Source organism: Musca autumnalis, unplaced genomic scaffold, assembly GCF_047663935.1.
Source record: "Musca autumnalis isolate F117 unplaced genomic scaffold, ASM4766393v1 scaffold_3, whole genome shotgun sequence".
Taxonomy (NCBI): domain Eukaryota; kingdom Metazoa; phylum Arthropoda; class Insecta; order Diptera; family Muscidae; genus Musca; species Musca autumnalis.
Window position 1 is genome coordinate 228,055,771 of NW_027411866.1, and position 17,532 is coordinate 228,073,302.

Consider the following 17,532-nt stretch of genomic DNA (forward strand, 5'->3'; position numbering starts at 1 on the left):
TTCCCCTGTCACCCAGGGTTTTTCGTAGGCGGCTTTTCTCTCTCGAAGGGGACAACTTTCCTCGTAAGACTTTACTAGTGCCTCAGTTAACTTTAGGACAGTCCTATCTATGTCCTTCTTACTTAGGCATTCCTCATCTGCTTGCCCTAGTCTTTGTTTTAATCGTTTTCCGAAAACCAGAGTTAGCCCCCCTCTAATTTGGATCATGGCTACGCCCTTGTCACCAAGTCAACTCCACCGTCAATGATCAACTTTAACTTTGTTCCATATTGAAATATTTATGAATTTATTTTTCCAAAAAAACCAAACAAAATATATATGGATGTTTGTCCAATTTAATATCTGATTGTAGCCATCAATTCAATCTATAAAATGTGACAATAACACAAATTAACTTGAACAGAGACATGAGAACAAAAGAAGAAGTGGTGACTGACCAGCCAGCCACAACACAAGGAACATTGAAAACACTGAAAAACTCAAAACTTGTTTATTTCAAAATTCTCAAGCGAGCAAACGAGCGAGTGAGCACCTTCGATTTCATTGCTAACGCTAACAACCAACGCAACACAACAAATCACAGAATTTCTTTGAAAACATTTGCTTTTTGGACTGACTGACTGACTCTGTGAAACAAACGAAATGCCGAACAACAAATACATTTTCTTTCGTCGTCGTTATCAATGAAATCTTTGCTGGTCTCTCTCACATGTCGTTTAGATTACATTTCAATGTTTCACACAGATTTATGAGCAGTTTTCATGTTAAAAACAAAAGCAACAACAACAAAATAAACTTTGTCACAACCGCAAGAAATGTTTTAAATTCCCGACTATACATATTTTAAAATTGTTTTTGTTTTTTGTTGTGTTCTTTTCAACCAATAACAAATCTTTCAAAGCCTCTAAGAAAATAATCGGAATAAAAAGCTTATCTGCGAGCGATAATCTCGTGTTGTTGTTGTCGTTAATAACGTCAGATTTGCAAACGTTTGTACCAGCTTATATATTTTTTGAATCATATGATTCAGACATTTTGGCACTATTGTTATCACAAAAATTAGTGCGAAAGAAAATCATCGCGTTAGGTTGAATTTTTTCGGAAAATTAAATGGAAGATCATTTGTACGCATTTGGTATAGAAGACCCCTGCGAAAATTAGAATAATCTAGACCAGCCATGCACGCGTCTTTACGAAAAAGTTAAGTACAACTCTCTTTCCCATACAAAAACCCAAAATAGCATTCTCTTCTTGTGCACCATTGATCTAGACCAACATTCCGCAGCCCTTTACTCGCGAGCAAGCAAAGAAAGCTTCTGTCTCCACTCACTAATTGAAAAACCATGCACTGACAACAGTGTTTGCTCAAATTGTTGTCAGTGCATGGTTCTTCAATTAGTGAGTGGAGAGAGAAGCTCTATTTGCATGCTCCCGAGTAAAGAGGTGCCGAATTCGTATCTAGAGCAGCATCCGACAAAAAGGGGCACACGTGTCCTTAATGAGAGTAACAACAAAATAACCACCATTTAGTCCAGGTATCGGCACCAATACAAATGCATTGTTTGCGGCCTCACGCATACGACTCTCTCTCGCTCTCACCACAAACAGCGTGTGCGTTAATGCATTGCTAAAATTAAAAATCATTGAAACAACCGACACCAGAACCTTCTTCTTTGACTTCTGAACGAAGACTGAGAGGTGGTTGTTCTGTTGTTATTCTCATCAAGGGCACGTGTGCCCCTTTTTGCCGGACATTGATTTAGTCTTCACTCAGAAGTCAACGAAGAAGGTTGTGCCGTCGCTTTTTTCAATGATTTTTACCAATGCAATAACCCACACGATGTGTGTGGAGAGAGCGAAATTTACGCTCTCGATGTTGTATGCGTCTGACCGCACATACTTCATTTGTATTGGTGCCGATACCTGATCTAGAGCAGCGTCAGGCACCATACTTTTCTATTGCATACTTTACGGGGTGTCATTGTGTGAGTACATGCTTTTTCAATGGGTTGAATTGTGTGTGTGGAGAGAGCAACGTTAAATGAACGCACGTGGAGGAGCGACAAATATTTTGTTAGTACACGGACTTCTTTTCATGAAGGCCCGTTGTGTTTTTTTTTTTGTCAAAAGGGCAATTTAACAACATATCTGTCATTTGATCATCGTTTTACATTTTCTTTGTAATATTCCTAACACCAAAAATCAGTAACAGTCATGGACTTTTCGTTGGAAGCCAGAACTACTTCAAGTAATCATTTATAGGATCAAACGTTTCAGTCCCAGAGGCAAAATAAACAACAGATTTCTGGTGTTGGCATGCCACTAACTATCCAGCCGAATTCCATATCTTGGGCTAACAGATATTCATTTTAAAATTGGCAACAATAGCACTGAGCGTTACATCCTACATTAAGAGCTGTAAAACAGCGAAAGAAGCTTGGAACTGTTTGAGTGAAATACATCGACCCAAAGGCCCAGTTGAATAAGGTTTAAATTGCTGTGAACATGCAGGCGTGTTTTTTGTGTTGGTCAATATTTCGAAAAACCTGAATATGTGAAGGGTGTCCAAACTAGAACGCAATTTTTAAATTTGTCGCCATTCGCTAGTAGAAGGTATGAGGTGAAGGTATGAGGTGAAATGAAAATATAAAGGTGAAATACATCGACCCAAAGGCCCAGTTGAATAAGGTTTAAATTGCTGTGAACATGCAGGCGTGTTTTTTGTGTTGGTCAATATTTCGAAAAACCTGAATATGTGAAGGGTGTCCAAACTAGAACGCAATTTTTAAATTTGTCGCCATTCGCTAGTAGAAGGTATGAGGTTAGCAAAATTGGAGCGCTACAGGAATGAACAACGCATTCTCATTGTGAAATTGTTTTACCAAAAATGGTGAAAGTTTTGCGGCTACAGTTCCCAAATTGCGATCAATTTGGGGTCCCAATAATACTCCAAAAGAGTCAACTGTAAAGAGAATACTGGATAAATTTGCCGAAACTGGGTCTGTTAGTGATGTAAAGACAACAACGCGCCTTCGACCAGTTCGATCGACCGAAAATATCGCAGTTGTAGGTGATGATGTCGCTCAAACTCCATCCACCTCAATTTTACACCGAGCTCCGCAAATTGGTGTCTCCAAATCCACTATGCAGCCAATTTTGACGAAAGATTTGCATATTCATGCATACAAAGTTCAATTGTAAGCCTCAGGAACTGAAGCCAGCTGACCATGGACAGCGAAGGGAGTTCGTAAATTGGTTATTGGAGAAACAACATGAAAATTCTGGTTTTGCCGATAAAATCATCTTCAGAGACGAGGCCCATTTCTATCTTGATGGCTTCGTCAATAGGCAGAATTGTCGCATTTGGGTGAGGAAAATCCTCGAGTGATTCACGAGAAGCAAATGGAACCCCTTTTTATGAAAATAAGGCAGGTCGGGCGCAAACAGTCAATGGTGTTTGGTATCGTGAAATGATAACCAGTTTTGTTCTTGCCTAGAATTGAAGAAATGAATGTAGAGGGCATGTGGTTTCAACAAGACGGTGCCACATGTCATACAGCCAGAGAAACAATTCAATAGCAGCATCAGTCATTTTCCGGTCGTGTTAGTTCGCGTTTTGGAGACAAGATCGTGCGATTTAACACCTTTAGAATTTTTCTTTGTGGTTTTTTGAAGTCGATGATTTAAGCGAATAAGCCGACGACGACTCAAGTCTTAAAAGAGGAAATTGGACGCTGCATTAATGAAATAGCGCAACATTTATGCAAAATGGTCATTGACAAGTAAAAAGGTATCAGTCGGCTTTGCCGACAGAGATATACCCTCATACCATAAAGTGAAGACAGATTTGGACAAAATATTAGGAGATCTTTGGATCCCCTTGGACCAAATCGGCATGTCTGTTTAAGAGATATAGCGCGTACCATTTTAGTGAAATTTGTTTTAATCTTTTGTGCGGGAGGTACCCGAAGAAGTGGACCGATGTGGCTCATTTTCGATTATAAATCAAATTTGGACAAAATATTACGGCCAAACTTTGGGCCGAATCGGCTGATCCGTTCAAAAGTTACCGTGCACTCCCGCTACTGATGTTGTAGGGTTTTTTATAGCGTTCGGGTCATTTTCTCAGGAACTATAGACTTGCCGCTGAAAGAACTTGTGCCGTCGTAATGGGGGCAACGAATACAAACTGCTACAATAGAAATCAAAGGGATTCGAGAGCAGTTCTTAAACTGCACTTTTCGGTAATTTTGTGTGGAAAGTACCCGAAGGAGATGACATATAAATTCCATATTCGAACCTAATCTATGTCTCGTAGAAATATTGCGATGTGCACAGTATATACCAACTCGGTTACTACCTTCGAGAGTTGCCGCGCGCACCATTTTAGCGAAAAGTTTATAACTTTTGTGAGAGAGGTACCAGAAGGAGTGGACCGATATGGCTCATCTTCGAACTTAAACTAAGCTTGGACAAAATATTACGAGGTCCAAATTTTGAACCGAATCAGCAGATCCGTTCGAAAGTTATCATACGCTCCAACCACTACACATAGGGGTTATTTGCAACTTTTAGGCTATTTTCTGATGAAGTATGGACTTGCCCCTGATGAAACATGGACAATGAATACTAGTTGTTACAACACAAATTAAAGCGATTCGAGAGCAGGCCCTAAACTGAACTTTTCCGAAATTTTGTGTGGGAGGTACCCGAAGGAGTGGACCGACTGAGTCCATATTGGAAACTCATCTTAGTCTGGTTGAAATTTCACCATGTGCAAAGTATGAACCAAATCGGTTACTCCCTTAAAGAGTTATCGTGCGCACAAAATTTCCGAACATTTTCGAACTTTTGTGGGGGAGGTACCGGAAGGAGTTGACCGATATAACCCATCTTCGAACATAAACTAAGTTTGGACAAAATATTCCGTTCGAGAGTTATCGTGCGCTTCAGCCAGCCAGACAGACGGACGGACATGGCTAAATCAACTCCAAATTCTCTGAAACGGATTTCGTCCAAACATACTCGTACTTGGGGTCTAAAACCATTATTTCAATGAGGCACATTTTGCCCGTATGAAAGTGTATACAGTATTTTTTGCTTACCTGCACAATCAAAAATTGCACGACTTCTTGCGTTCTAGCTGGGACACCCTTTACTTACAATAGTGATCGTTATCACTTAATATGTGTTGTAATATTGCATCGTGTACATTCTAATATTACAACAAATTACAATTATTGGTTGTGAACCAAGCAAAATAAATTGCAAGCAGTGCAATGTAGACTACTTCTATCACGGCATGTTTTGATGCAGTTCAAACGGAGTCATGAAAAAGGCACTCCATTCCTCACATTTTAACCGCTTTTGGATGCAATCCAAAGAATCACATCCATTTGCAGTTAAAATGCAGTGCCAAGGGTCAGTTAAAATGCAGTGCCAAAGGGTTGGTTAAAATGCAGTGCTTTGGAGTGCATCTTTCAGTAGTCACGCTCTTGTAAAAATCATGAGTGAAAATGCTTAATTGGATGCACTTCCAGATTACTTGTACATATAATTTAACTGCATCTTTGGAGGCAAACATTTTGCTGGGGAAATAATGTTGAGGGACTGAAAGGGTATAGGTCCTCAACATGATTTCACAACCAAATTCGAATAATCCGTGCATATAAATTTACCTGACATTGAGTCGTTATATCACCTTGCAATAAATATGATTAACAAATTTATTACCTCTGTCCCAACGTTTGTTGCTGTAATTAAAATACAATGAAAAGAAAATCTCTACATGTCAATAATTTTTGCTTTTAAATTGAATTATCAACGTCGCGAGATCAATGACTAATTTTTAGATCGGAAATTTATCAAGGTAGGTATTTTTTGTGTTATTTTTTTCATAGGTAAAGTTAAGTTAAGAAGCCACAAAAACCACAAATCAAAGATCTTTTTATATTATTCATGTACTACTACCACACTACGTCTGTCCTCAGTCAGTTCTATCAAAACCTATTATCGCATTCGCATTTAATTTATAAGTCATTATATCAATCGGCATTTAAAGCCCCTCAAATAAATCAATTATGGTTAAGTGTGTCACTGATTACTGCCAATAAATACGACAGACGACCTGGCATTTGATATTTCTTTCAAATTTGTTTTTTTTTTCGGAGGGGGATTTTTGGTTCGGTTTTTCGTACGCACTATCACTCCTCTACAGAAGAAAGAAAACCTGGTGTGTGTTTTTTTTCTTCTCTGATTTTAAATTTTGTAAACGGAACAAGAACGCCAGCAACAACAACAACATTGGCCGCCAATCACTGTGACCAGAAGAAATGTTTGACATGATATTTTCATAGACACACCACACTTCCAGCTGGGAGCTATTTATTATTGATTTCGCTTTGATTGTTTTTCTTGTTGTTGTTTTAGTTTTAGTTTATTGTTTGTGGTTGACAAAGTCGTCTCTTCATGCTGCGCTTGGTGGCGTCTATGTTGGTCGGGTTGTTATTGCTCGTGTGTTATGCTGCTGCCAGTTATTTTGTTGTTTAGTTAAGATTTTAAGTATTTATAGTTGTCGAAAGTTGACACCTTAATTTGTGATCACTTGTTGTTTCTGTTGTTCGCCTTACCTTTGTCTTACTGCCAGTTGCAAAGATCACGAAATCAGTTAAATTTTAAAATTTTTGATAATTTTTGATTTGTTGCGGGGATTTTTGTTGATTTGATAAGAATACGATATGTAGCGCCAGATATAATGTTAACTTGTTGGAATCTAAGCGATATGGATGGAAGGCTGGGGGGAGAGAAAGTTTTGTTTTATATTTATAGAGGAGAAGCATTTAGTCAGGGTGTCATTCTAAGCTTAAAATATATGTAGATTTATGGAGCGAATGGCGACTGACTTCTAAATCCAAAAATTTATTGGAGCAAAGAATGAATGACATGTTTCATGAAGAAAACCGATGGCCGTAGTTTTTACATTGGTTCTATATAATTCTCATATACACATTCGAAATAACGTTGGTATATTTTTTGTTACAAAAGTAAACCCTATGAATAATAAATATTTATTTCTATATCAGTTATTTTTTTGAGTGTAAGTATTATCTCTAATAAATTATATAATTTTATTAATTGTTATCTTCAAGTTCTAATTAGATTACCACAAAATAACCGGCAATATCCAAAATATGGCTTGATTGTTTAGTACCAGAATTATTAGCATACATTAATCTGTTATATTGTACCAATTATTCTTATAATAATGATGTCAATAAAAATTTAATTTATATTAAAATGTTAATTTTTTAAATCAAATTGCGAAATATTTGAAGTCATTACTTTTTATGTTTGAGTACATTTTAATTTGTTAATAAAGAACACCTCGAATTAATGGTTTATTGAAAGTAACATACAAATAATTTTTTATTCCAAATGACATCCTTTGAATGATAATAAAGCGATATTATCAAATAAACCTGCTCAGAAAATGAGAAAATATGTTTATTGGGTTGGTTTTAAAAAATCGATAGGCGGCACCCCCTATAGTGTTTAGTTTTGTTAGATTTTAAGATTGCCAAAGTTTGAGCATAATCGGAACATGGGGCCTCAAATATAGCTAATGGTTCCTATATATAGCTAATACTAAAATCCGAGTCGATTTTCACAATTTTTATAGGATTAGTTTCTTAGCCACAACTATAGATGGTATTCTACCAGGTATTTACCCAAAACATGGGTAAATACCCGATAAATTTCTTTTTTGGGTGTTTATTTGGGTAAATAAAATTTTATTTTGAAATGAAAATTTTGTTTTTCTGTCAAAAAAAAAATCAAAAGGAATACCAGATAAACGGTTTAACCTCGCGGACAAAACTTTTTATATGTCAAATCGGTTGTTGGAGTTACTTGTGAGAAAAATTTAACGATAAATGCAAAAATTATAGCTGTGTTGAGGAGGACTTAAATCTCAAGATTATCCACTGAAATCGTGGGTTAATCCATCTGATATATTATAAAGTTTGGATCTCGATCCAGCATTTATGTTTTTCTGCATGGAGAACTACAACAAACCGCTCTAAAAGCTGTCAAATATCAAAAAATGCTGTCACAATATATGAGAGATTTACCACAAAATATGGACCAAAATTGGTCATATTTTATTGTATGATTTTAGTTTCTGTAGTTTAAACCCACATTTGTACCCAATTTACCCATTTTAATGGGTATTTACCATTTGGGTATTTACCCATTTCCCATCTCTACCCACAACATAGAATTGACACAATTTTTTCATCAACTTTGGCCCCATACAAATTTCTATGGAAACTTCGAGGCCCCAGTAGTATATATTTATTCCTTTAAACTCCTATAAGGAGCATAGGGCCAGTCGAAGCCCCAGTGGCACGTGTTAAAATATTCCGAATGTACTGAAACTTTGTGAATCTTAAAATCTAACAAAACTAAACACTATAGGGGTATGCCGCGTAAAAAAACCGGCATCGATTCTTTAAAACCACCCAAATAAACATATTTTCTCATTTTTTGAGCAGGCACCCCCATAGCCTCCTAAAAATAGATTTTTTCACTTTGAGTTAAAAGTTCCTTATCAAGAAATGTGGTATAAAGGCTAAAAGAGCTAAATAAATCATGAATCAAATCTACGACTGCTGCCAGAATTTAGAAACGTTTTGATGGTTTAGCAATATTCAAATAAGAAAGCTTTTGCCTTTCGCTATACTGCAGATAAACTATCGGTATTAGATTGATTTGTGATTATTTTTGCAAAGAAATGGAGTTTGATAGGTCACAATCTGCGCGAAACGCGACACAGCATTCCAAGGACAGCACTAGTACCCAGCCACGACTTCAGTCTATAAACTAAAACGAAATTCATCAATAGCTACATCTGGTCTGTTTTATTATATGCAGCCGAAACTTGGACAAGGAAAGAAAAAATATAATAATTTGAATTCGGGATATACCGAAAGATACTAAAAATACTTTGGATAGATCGCATAAAAAATGAATCAAGAATCCATTGAATACAAATCCATTTTTTGTTAAACACAAAAACAATTCTAAAACAACAAATAATTTATAAATTATTATATGATCGCATATATCCGAAACACGCATGTGATAATAAAGAAGAAAATTCTTCGCAGCTTCTATTACGAGTGTACAATACTCGTCACTGGTTTGTTCCCGTCAGTGCTGAAAGACATCATCAACGGAAATCACAGGATACTAGGGCGACAAAAAGTAGCCGGGGATGAATCCAGGGAAAATTGAGATAGTGCTATTCAGTACAAAATTCAAATGTGCAATCCCAAATCTACCACAATTACGAGATCAAGAAATACCAATATCAGATGAAAATTAGCCATGTTCATAAGGCTAAGACAAAAACAAGTTGAGTTTCGAAAAATTTGCAATGTTTAGAGGCGATTTATATGACATAATAATTAAAATGATGACATAATTTTTTTGATTTTTGTTGTTGGGCGCATCCACTGTGCAACGGCTCCCAAACATTTTGAGATATTTGTAGTATGCAACGGTTGCTTTATGAGTACGATGTTATGCCTCCACGATAGTTTTGAGTCTAGGATAACGCTCAAGCATTTGGTTTGTTCTGATATTGGTATTGATAAGAATTTCAGTTCGAAGAAGACTAAACACTAAATTTCAGCAATTTCGGTAAAAGAATGTGGCTAACATTCAAAATACCGAAATTCGGAAGGTACCGTTCTATGGGGGCTACCACAAAACGTCGATCTATACCGACAAATTTCTGAAAACATTACTCTCTGTAATAGAGGGTTATAAATGAAGTTGAGCCAATGGGGGAATACTCCACTCAAGCAATCGAAACTAAATACCAAATTTCAGCCATTTCGGTGGGTTATTGTGGTCACAACCTTCAAATTACCAAAATTCGGGAGGTGCCTTTATATGGGGGCTATATGAAGGCGTGGACCTATACCGACAAATTTCATATGAAGACTAAGTATCAAATTTTAGCCACTACGGTGGAAAATTCCGACAAATTTAGGGGTGAAAGTTGAATACCCCCAACGAAGACTAAATACCAAATTTCTGGCATTTCGGCGAGATAATGAGGCTAAAACTTTCAAAGTACCGAAAATCGGAATGTACCGTTCTATGGGGGCTATATCAAAACGTGGATGGATATAGCCCATTTGCAATACCAAACATCCTAGGATTAATAAAAAGTTCTACACCAAATTACAAAGGTCTATCTTAAAAAGTGCGAGCTGCATCCTGATTTCAACAGACGGACGGGCGGACAGACGGACATGGTTATATCGAGTTAGAATTTTACCCTGATCAAGAATATACATATTTTATAGGGTCTCCGATGAATATTTCGAAGTGTTACAAACGGAATGACAAATTTTATTATGTATACCCTCCACCACCATATGGGAACACTTTATGGATTAGGATTAAAGTTCAACAGTATTGCGGAGGAGGAACTTAAAGGAAAGGACCGACATAGTCCATTATGGAAGTGAATCTTATTTTGGAAGTCATATATTTCCCACTAGTCATTTCAGTGGGTCATCGAACAACTTTTGGACTAGTATTCTGGATGCATGGACTTGTCCACGGAAAACATAATATCGCTTTAGACAGGACGACAACGAACATCATCGTTATACATTTTCAGGATTTTCGAACAGACCCTAAACTTTAATTAGACACAAATGTTGAACTTTTGTGGAGAAGGAACCTTGAGGAGAGGATCGATATGGGCCATTTTAGAAGTTAACTAAATTTGGACAAAATATTAGAAAATCCAAATTGGTTGCCCCATTCAAGAGATATCGTGCATACCATTTTAGAGACCTTTTAAAAATTGGGGAAAGGACCGGAAGTTGTGGGCCGGTATAGCCCATCTTCAAACTGAAACTATAGTTTCAGTTATATAGTTATAAGATTGGGCAAAACATGACGAAGGCCAAATTTTATTTTAGACCAAATCAGTTCGAGAGTTATCGTGCTCTCCAGCCACTACATAGGGAGCCATAGGGATTTTTTACACCTTTCGGGCTGGTTTCTCAAGAACTATGGACTTGCCTCTGAAAATACTTTTACCGTCGTAAGTCCCAATTTACATTAGGCCATTTTCCTTGCGGCAATTCTCAGTTTGATGTAGAGAGAGGTGAGGCATATGGTAACCCATTGCCTCTAAATACCCTACAAACTGACAATTGCCACCTACAAACTGACAATTGCCGCAAGGAAAATTGCCTAATGTAAATATGGACTAATTGAGGCAGGGTATGAAAGTTGCTTCAACAAAAATCAAAGTGATTCTAGCGCAGGTCCTAAAGTGAACTTATCTAAAATTTTGTGTGAAGGTAGCCGAAGGAGTGGACATATGAATATGGACTATCCGAACCTGATCTATATCTGGTAGATATATTAGGATGTATAAAGTATGGACCAAATCGGTCACAGCTTTCGAGAGTTATCGTGCGCACATTTTTTCCGAACATTTTTGAACTTTTGTGGGGGAGGTACCTGAAGGAGTGGTCCGAACTTAATCTTTGTTTGGACAAAATATTACGAAGGCCAAATTTTGAACAGAATCGGCAAATCCGTTCGAGAGCTATCATGCGCTCCAACCACTACACACGGTGTCATAGGGGTTTTTTTTTTGCAACTTCCAGGCTATTTTCTCGGGAAGTGTGGACTTGCCACTTATGAAGCTTGTACCATCGTATGGGGTGCAGTGAATACAAGCTGCTACAGCAAAAATCAAAGCGATGCGAGAGCGGTTCATAAATTGCACTTTTACTAAAATTTGTGTGGGAGAAACCCGAAGGAGTGGACCGATTGAGTCCATATTGGAACCTCATCTAAGTCTGGTAGAAATTTCACGATGTGCAAAGTATGGACCAAATCGGTTCAAGAGTTATCGTGCGCACAAATTTTCCGAACATTTTCGAAATTTTGTGCGATAGGTACCGGAAGGAGTGGACCGATATAACCCATCTTCGAACTTGAACTAAGTTTAGACAAAATATTACGAAAGCCAAATTTTGGACCTAAACGGTTGATCCGTTCGAGAGCTATCGTGCGCTCCAGCCAGACAGACAGACAGACGGACATGGCTAAATCAACTCCAAAAAGTCTGAAACACATTTCGTCCAAACATACTTGGGATCTAAAACCATTATTTCGATGAGGCAGCGAATGCAAGTTGCTTCAACAAAAACCAAAGTGATTCGAGAGCAGGTATTAAAGTGAACTTTTTCGAAATTTTGTGTGGGAGGTACCAGAAGGAGTGGACAAACATAGTCCATATTCGAACCTGATCTATATCTGGTAGATATATTTGGATGTGTAAAGTATAGACCAAATCGGTCACTACCTTCCAGAGTTATCGTGCGCACAATTTTTCCGAACATTTTTTTTTAACTTTTGTGAGGGAGGTACCTGAAGGAGTGGACCGATATGCCTTATCTTCGAACTTTAACTAAGTTTGCAGAAAATATTACGAAGGCCATATTTTGGACCGAATCGGCAGATCCGTTCGAGAGTTATCATGCGCTCCCTTCCCTTCAAGAGTTATCGTGTGCACAAATTTTCCGAAAATTCACGATATAACCCATTTTCGAACTTAAACTAAGTTTGGAAAAAATCTTACGAAATGTAAATTTTGGGCCGAATCAGTTAATCCGTTGGAGAGTTATCGTGCGCTCCAGCCAGCCAGACAGACAGACGGACATGGCTAAATCAACTCCAAAAAGTCTGAAACACATTTCGTCCAAACATACTTGGGATCTAAAACCATTATTTCGATGAGGCACATTTTGTCCGTATGAAAGTGTATATACCATCGTTAGCATAAATGCTGAGGGTATAAAAAGTGACTCTGGATTTGGAAAATATATGCTTGCATCTTCTGAAATCACCTAATCTCCTATCACTTTACTTTTGCCAAAAAATCTATTGGCTTTTGGAAGTGGGAAAGGCGAAGAATTATATCATATACGTCACACTTTCTGATAAGGCACTTCTTGTGTAGACTGGGTAGAATAATTGGGTCCGCTGTTTGTCAAACTCCTAAACATTTGCGCTTAATACAGTTTATAGGCTGGTCTTGGTATATTTTGAAAATTTACACCGCTTGCAATTGCCACAAAACGAATCTGTAATTTGTTATTAGTTGTTTTCGCAGTCATAGGCTGCGGTAATTTAGTTGTACATTTTCCAAAATACATACATATTTAATCCGGACAATAAATTCTATTATGCAAATATTTCTGAGAATGATCTGCATGAAATAGTTACTGCCTAAGATTTTCTACTGCTAGGTGCGAGGTGAAATCTCATCCAACCCAGACCAAAATGCGACTTGCCCCTAATTTTCTACATAATTCTACGAAATTGTTACGAATTGTTACGACTATAGGTTTCTTTATTGTCAGTGACACCTTTCAAACACCGACGGCATTTAAAAGAAAAATAACAAATAATTTCCCCTCCACAACTTACCTTGTAGCAAACGATTTTCGGCATCTGTAAAACTCAGCACCCAGGCATCACCTTCCATGGCGGAATTTTTACCCTGCAACGCTATACATTCCTTCGATAACATATCAAATCCTTCAGTCTTAACCTCTGCAACAATATTTGGATGTGGCCATGGTATACCGGGTATGGGCCAGTGTGATGCTGATCGTGGCCACAGGCCGGCACATTTGAAAGCGGGTGTAATTTGCACAATAATACGCTCACGTATACGTAACTTCACTTCTGTGGTGTCGGCAATCATTTTGACAATATCACGATAGGCACATTTATCACAGGCCTGGGCCACGAGTGTTTGAAAGCGGGAACGTATTTTGCGTGCTGATAAATAACCAGATGCCGTTATGAATTCCACCCACAGTGACATGGAACGTTTGCGGCCATCACTGAGCTTGAGAACAGCACAACCGGGCAGCGTACCATCATCGACAAAATTCAAAACACCCATTTGATTGAGGTAGATAATTATTTCAAATTCTGTTGGTGATATAACTTCAAGACCCTCGAAACGGCCATTGTAATCGTTGAGGGAGGATATGAAACGAGGCTCTTGCACCTCCACCTCTTTGAGGACATCTTGGACAATGCGACACACTTCCAAGATTTGTTTGTGTATTTGGGCTTTGCGTGTTTGCACACGATCCGCACAATATTTATTCATTTGATAGACCATTTTTGATTGGGCCGCAATCATATCCGACGGCACCAGCATGTTGAGTGGTTTTTTGTTTTCTTTTGTTTGTGTTAAAAAAAATCAAAATTAGTCAAGGCTAATAGGAACTTAGAAACACTTGTGCTTTTGTGCTTTTTGTTTATTTTTATGCAATTTATTTTGTGTAATTTTTCTTGTTTTAAATATTTTTTATTAATTTTCTTTTAATATTTTTAAATTTTTCTCTTGTTGTTTTTTGTGCGTTACAAAATTCTTGTTCACTTTTGAGAAGTGTTGACGCTTTTTTCATCCGCTTACATTTGGAAAAACAACTTTGGCAAAGACGACGTTGAACCAGATCGAAAAGTAAGAAAACACGCGACGTCACACACAATTACTTCTCCACCACACATTCGTTTCACGCGTCGTCGTCAAGTTCTACTAAATGACTGAGTTTCGTTTGGTTAATTCACCGCAAGAAGACGGCTGTCGACGATGGCGTAGCGCCTCTGCAGCTCATTTGTTTTCTTTTGGGCTCTTCTCCGTACCCATCACATAAAACAAAGAGCAAATACCTATAAGGTGGGCTGCTAAGGCCTTTTTTTGTTTGCTCTTCTTTAAGTTCAGCAATTGTGTATCTGTGTGTGTTTTCACCTTACACATTGTTGTTGTTTCATTTTTAGATAAACAAACAAAATGTTCGTACTCTCTCACCATCTCTTTGTTATTGCTACTCTGGTGGCCATATTGTTTGTGAGAACTTAATTACAATTATCAAATGTTAGAAAGAGATGGTGTAATAAAGTGGGAGTGAATACTCAGTTAAGCGGGTTGTTTTCGTTTGTTTTCTTTTGTTGTTGTTCGTGTGGTTGGTCTCTCGGCATTTTCACACCTCTTTAAAACATTTATGAATGTGTATTTTTTTCTTTCTCCATTTATGCTTGTTAAATGGCAATTTTTATGACTCTGGATTGGTTTCCAATTCGTTTTTGCTTTATGCGGCATTTATGTTTGTTTTATTTGACTTTTGTGGTTTGGTGAGTAGTGTTCGGTTATAGAAATGGCGCTCATGTTTATTTTGTGGTTGGCAAAAATTTCGAAAGGTTTGTTATTTGAACAGTGAAATTTGTAGATTTTGCAATGAAATTACTACATATAAATATACAAAATTAATTCATTGCATATCGATGCTTTAATTCCACAACCTCGTATCTTAAAAATAAATGTTTTCAAGAGAGATTAAATGCAATTATTAGAAAATTTAGTACAATTAATTCCTTTACCCAAAAAAACTTTTAGCCAAAAAAATAAATACAGCGAATCACAGTCAAAAGTATCCACTTTTTTTTATTTATTAAATTCAAAAACATATGCATTACAATTCGTTTTGTGTAGCCCCAGCGCCACATGGACATTTTTGGGGCAAATTGGCTAAGTTTATAAACCATTTCCCAAGTTATAAAAAAGTGATTTATATGAAAATCGTTTAAGTATTTCTATATACATATTTTACCTTAGAAGCATATCGACGTTATCCATTAGATATAACTTCAGACTGTTTTTAAAAGTGGAAATTCTGGAAAAATTTTTTATGCTTGGAGGAAGACGGTTATATTCAAAACAACCGGCATATTCAATACACTGCTTAGTTGTTTCGATTCTGCATCGCTTTACATGAAGATTTGTACTATTTCTAGTATTAATATAAGTATGATTTTGTGTAAAGGTAATGACATGGTAACCAATATTTTTTAGTGATTTAAACATGTATGTTAATAACTGCATTTTATGAAGACCATGTATTGGCAAAATGTTTTTAGATACATTCTGGAATAATGAAAGTGTGGGATACATTCGTGGAAGGTTGTAAACAATGCGTAAAGCTTTATTTTGCGATCGTTGCAGGGATTTAAAATCACAATTTTTTTGATAACAGTAAATCATAGGTAAATAATTGTAGTGACTATGGATTAGAGAGTTGTATAATAATATCTTCGTATTCACATCAAATTTGTTTTTAAATTTATAAAGTAACCCAATTGCAGGAGCAACCTTGGACTTCACATATTTCAAATGAGTATTCCACAACAAATTACTTTGGAAGTTTATTCCCAAGTACTTCAAACAACTGCTTGTTACAACATTTCTTCCACAAATGGAAACATTAAAATCATCTCTTCCACTTGCAAAATGTGGTCGAAAACGTAATAATTTTGTTTTTTCTGGATTTAGAACCAACCCATTGATTCGAGTAAACTCATAAAGTACATTCGCATCGTGTTCGATCTGGGCTTTCAAAATTATGTCATGGCAATATGGATAAAATAGACTCATATCATCTGCAAACATAATCAATTTTCCATGCAACTTCAAATTTGATATATCATTTACATATAGTGTAAACAGTAATGGACCCAGCACACTGCCTTGAGGCACTCCATACTGAACATTTTCCATTTTACTGCAACATTTATCAATCTGAACAAATTGCTTCCTGTTATGAAGATAGCTCTCTATGAGTTTATGAGCATATCCAGAAATTCCATAATACGGAAGCTTATTCAGTAATATTTTATGGTCTACCAAGTCTACCAACATGTTGAAGTTATCTGAGGGAAAATGCTGTATTTGTTCCTTTAAACTTTTGGGTATATTTACAAAGAAATCATTTAAAGTATCACACATCTGGCTATCTGTTAAATATTCGCCATTGGCATTCTTTAATTGTATTTTTGAAGATGTCATTTTTCCCAAATGTTCATTTAGAAATTTCCAACATTTTTTCGGATTTTGTTGCAAATTTTCCAAATTAGTCCGATAAAAGAAATTCATACAGATTCTGGATGCCTTTTTTATTACTTTACTTAATTTTTTTATTGTGGTGTCAAAACTGGGATTTGTACCTTTCTTTCTTCTCTTTAATAGCAACTTTTTGTTAAACTGTATAAGAGCCAACAAATGTTCATTTAACAAAGGTGTAATTGCATATCTTGTGTTCACTATTTTTTTCCTGTCTGTGGTTGATGTATTAACGCAGTCAGTAAATGCGTTTATCAGTAGCGTCATGTCTTCATTAGCATTCCCAAAAAACTGTAAATTTTCAAAATTTTCCCTGACATTTTCTGCTAACAAGTCATAATTGCAATGACATTGGGATCTCTAAATATATATTCATTATTTACAAAGTCACAAATTAGTTTACATGATATTATATTGTGATCAGTTAATATACATTCGATGGAGTCTATTATGATCGTATTTTGTATATTACTGAAAATATTGTCGATCGACTTTCCACTAGCTGGTCGAGT

General features: G+C 36.6%; 1 protein-coding gene across 2 annotated transcripts in view; it reads right to left on the reverse strand.

Moving 5' to 3' along the window:
- Window positions 1–14,739, reverse strand: part of mab-21 (nucleotidyltransferase mab-21) — a 31,717-nt gene extending 16,978 nt beyond the window's left edge. Inside the window, exon 1 of one of the 2 annotated variants that reach the window (XR_012411330.1) lies at window positions 13,534–14,739. Coding sequence is in view for 1 of the 2 variants with exons in the window: in XM_073973266.1 (XP_073829367.1) it covers window positions 13,534–14,281 (748 nt within the window). In the remaining variant the exon portion in view is untranslated. The remainder of the gene's footprint in view (window positions 1–13,533) is intronic. The other variant, XM_073973266.1, reaches the window with a different exon arrangement.
- Window positions 14,740–17,532: the final 2,793 nt, after the last annotated feature.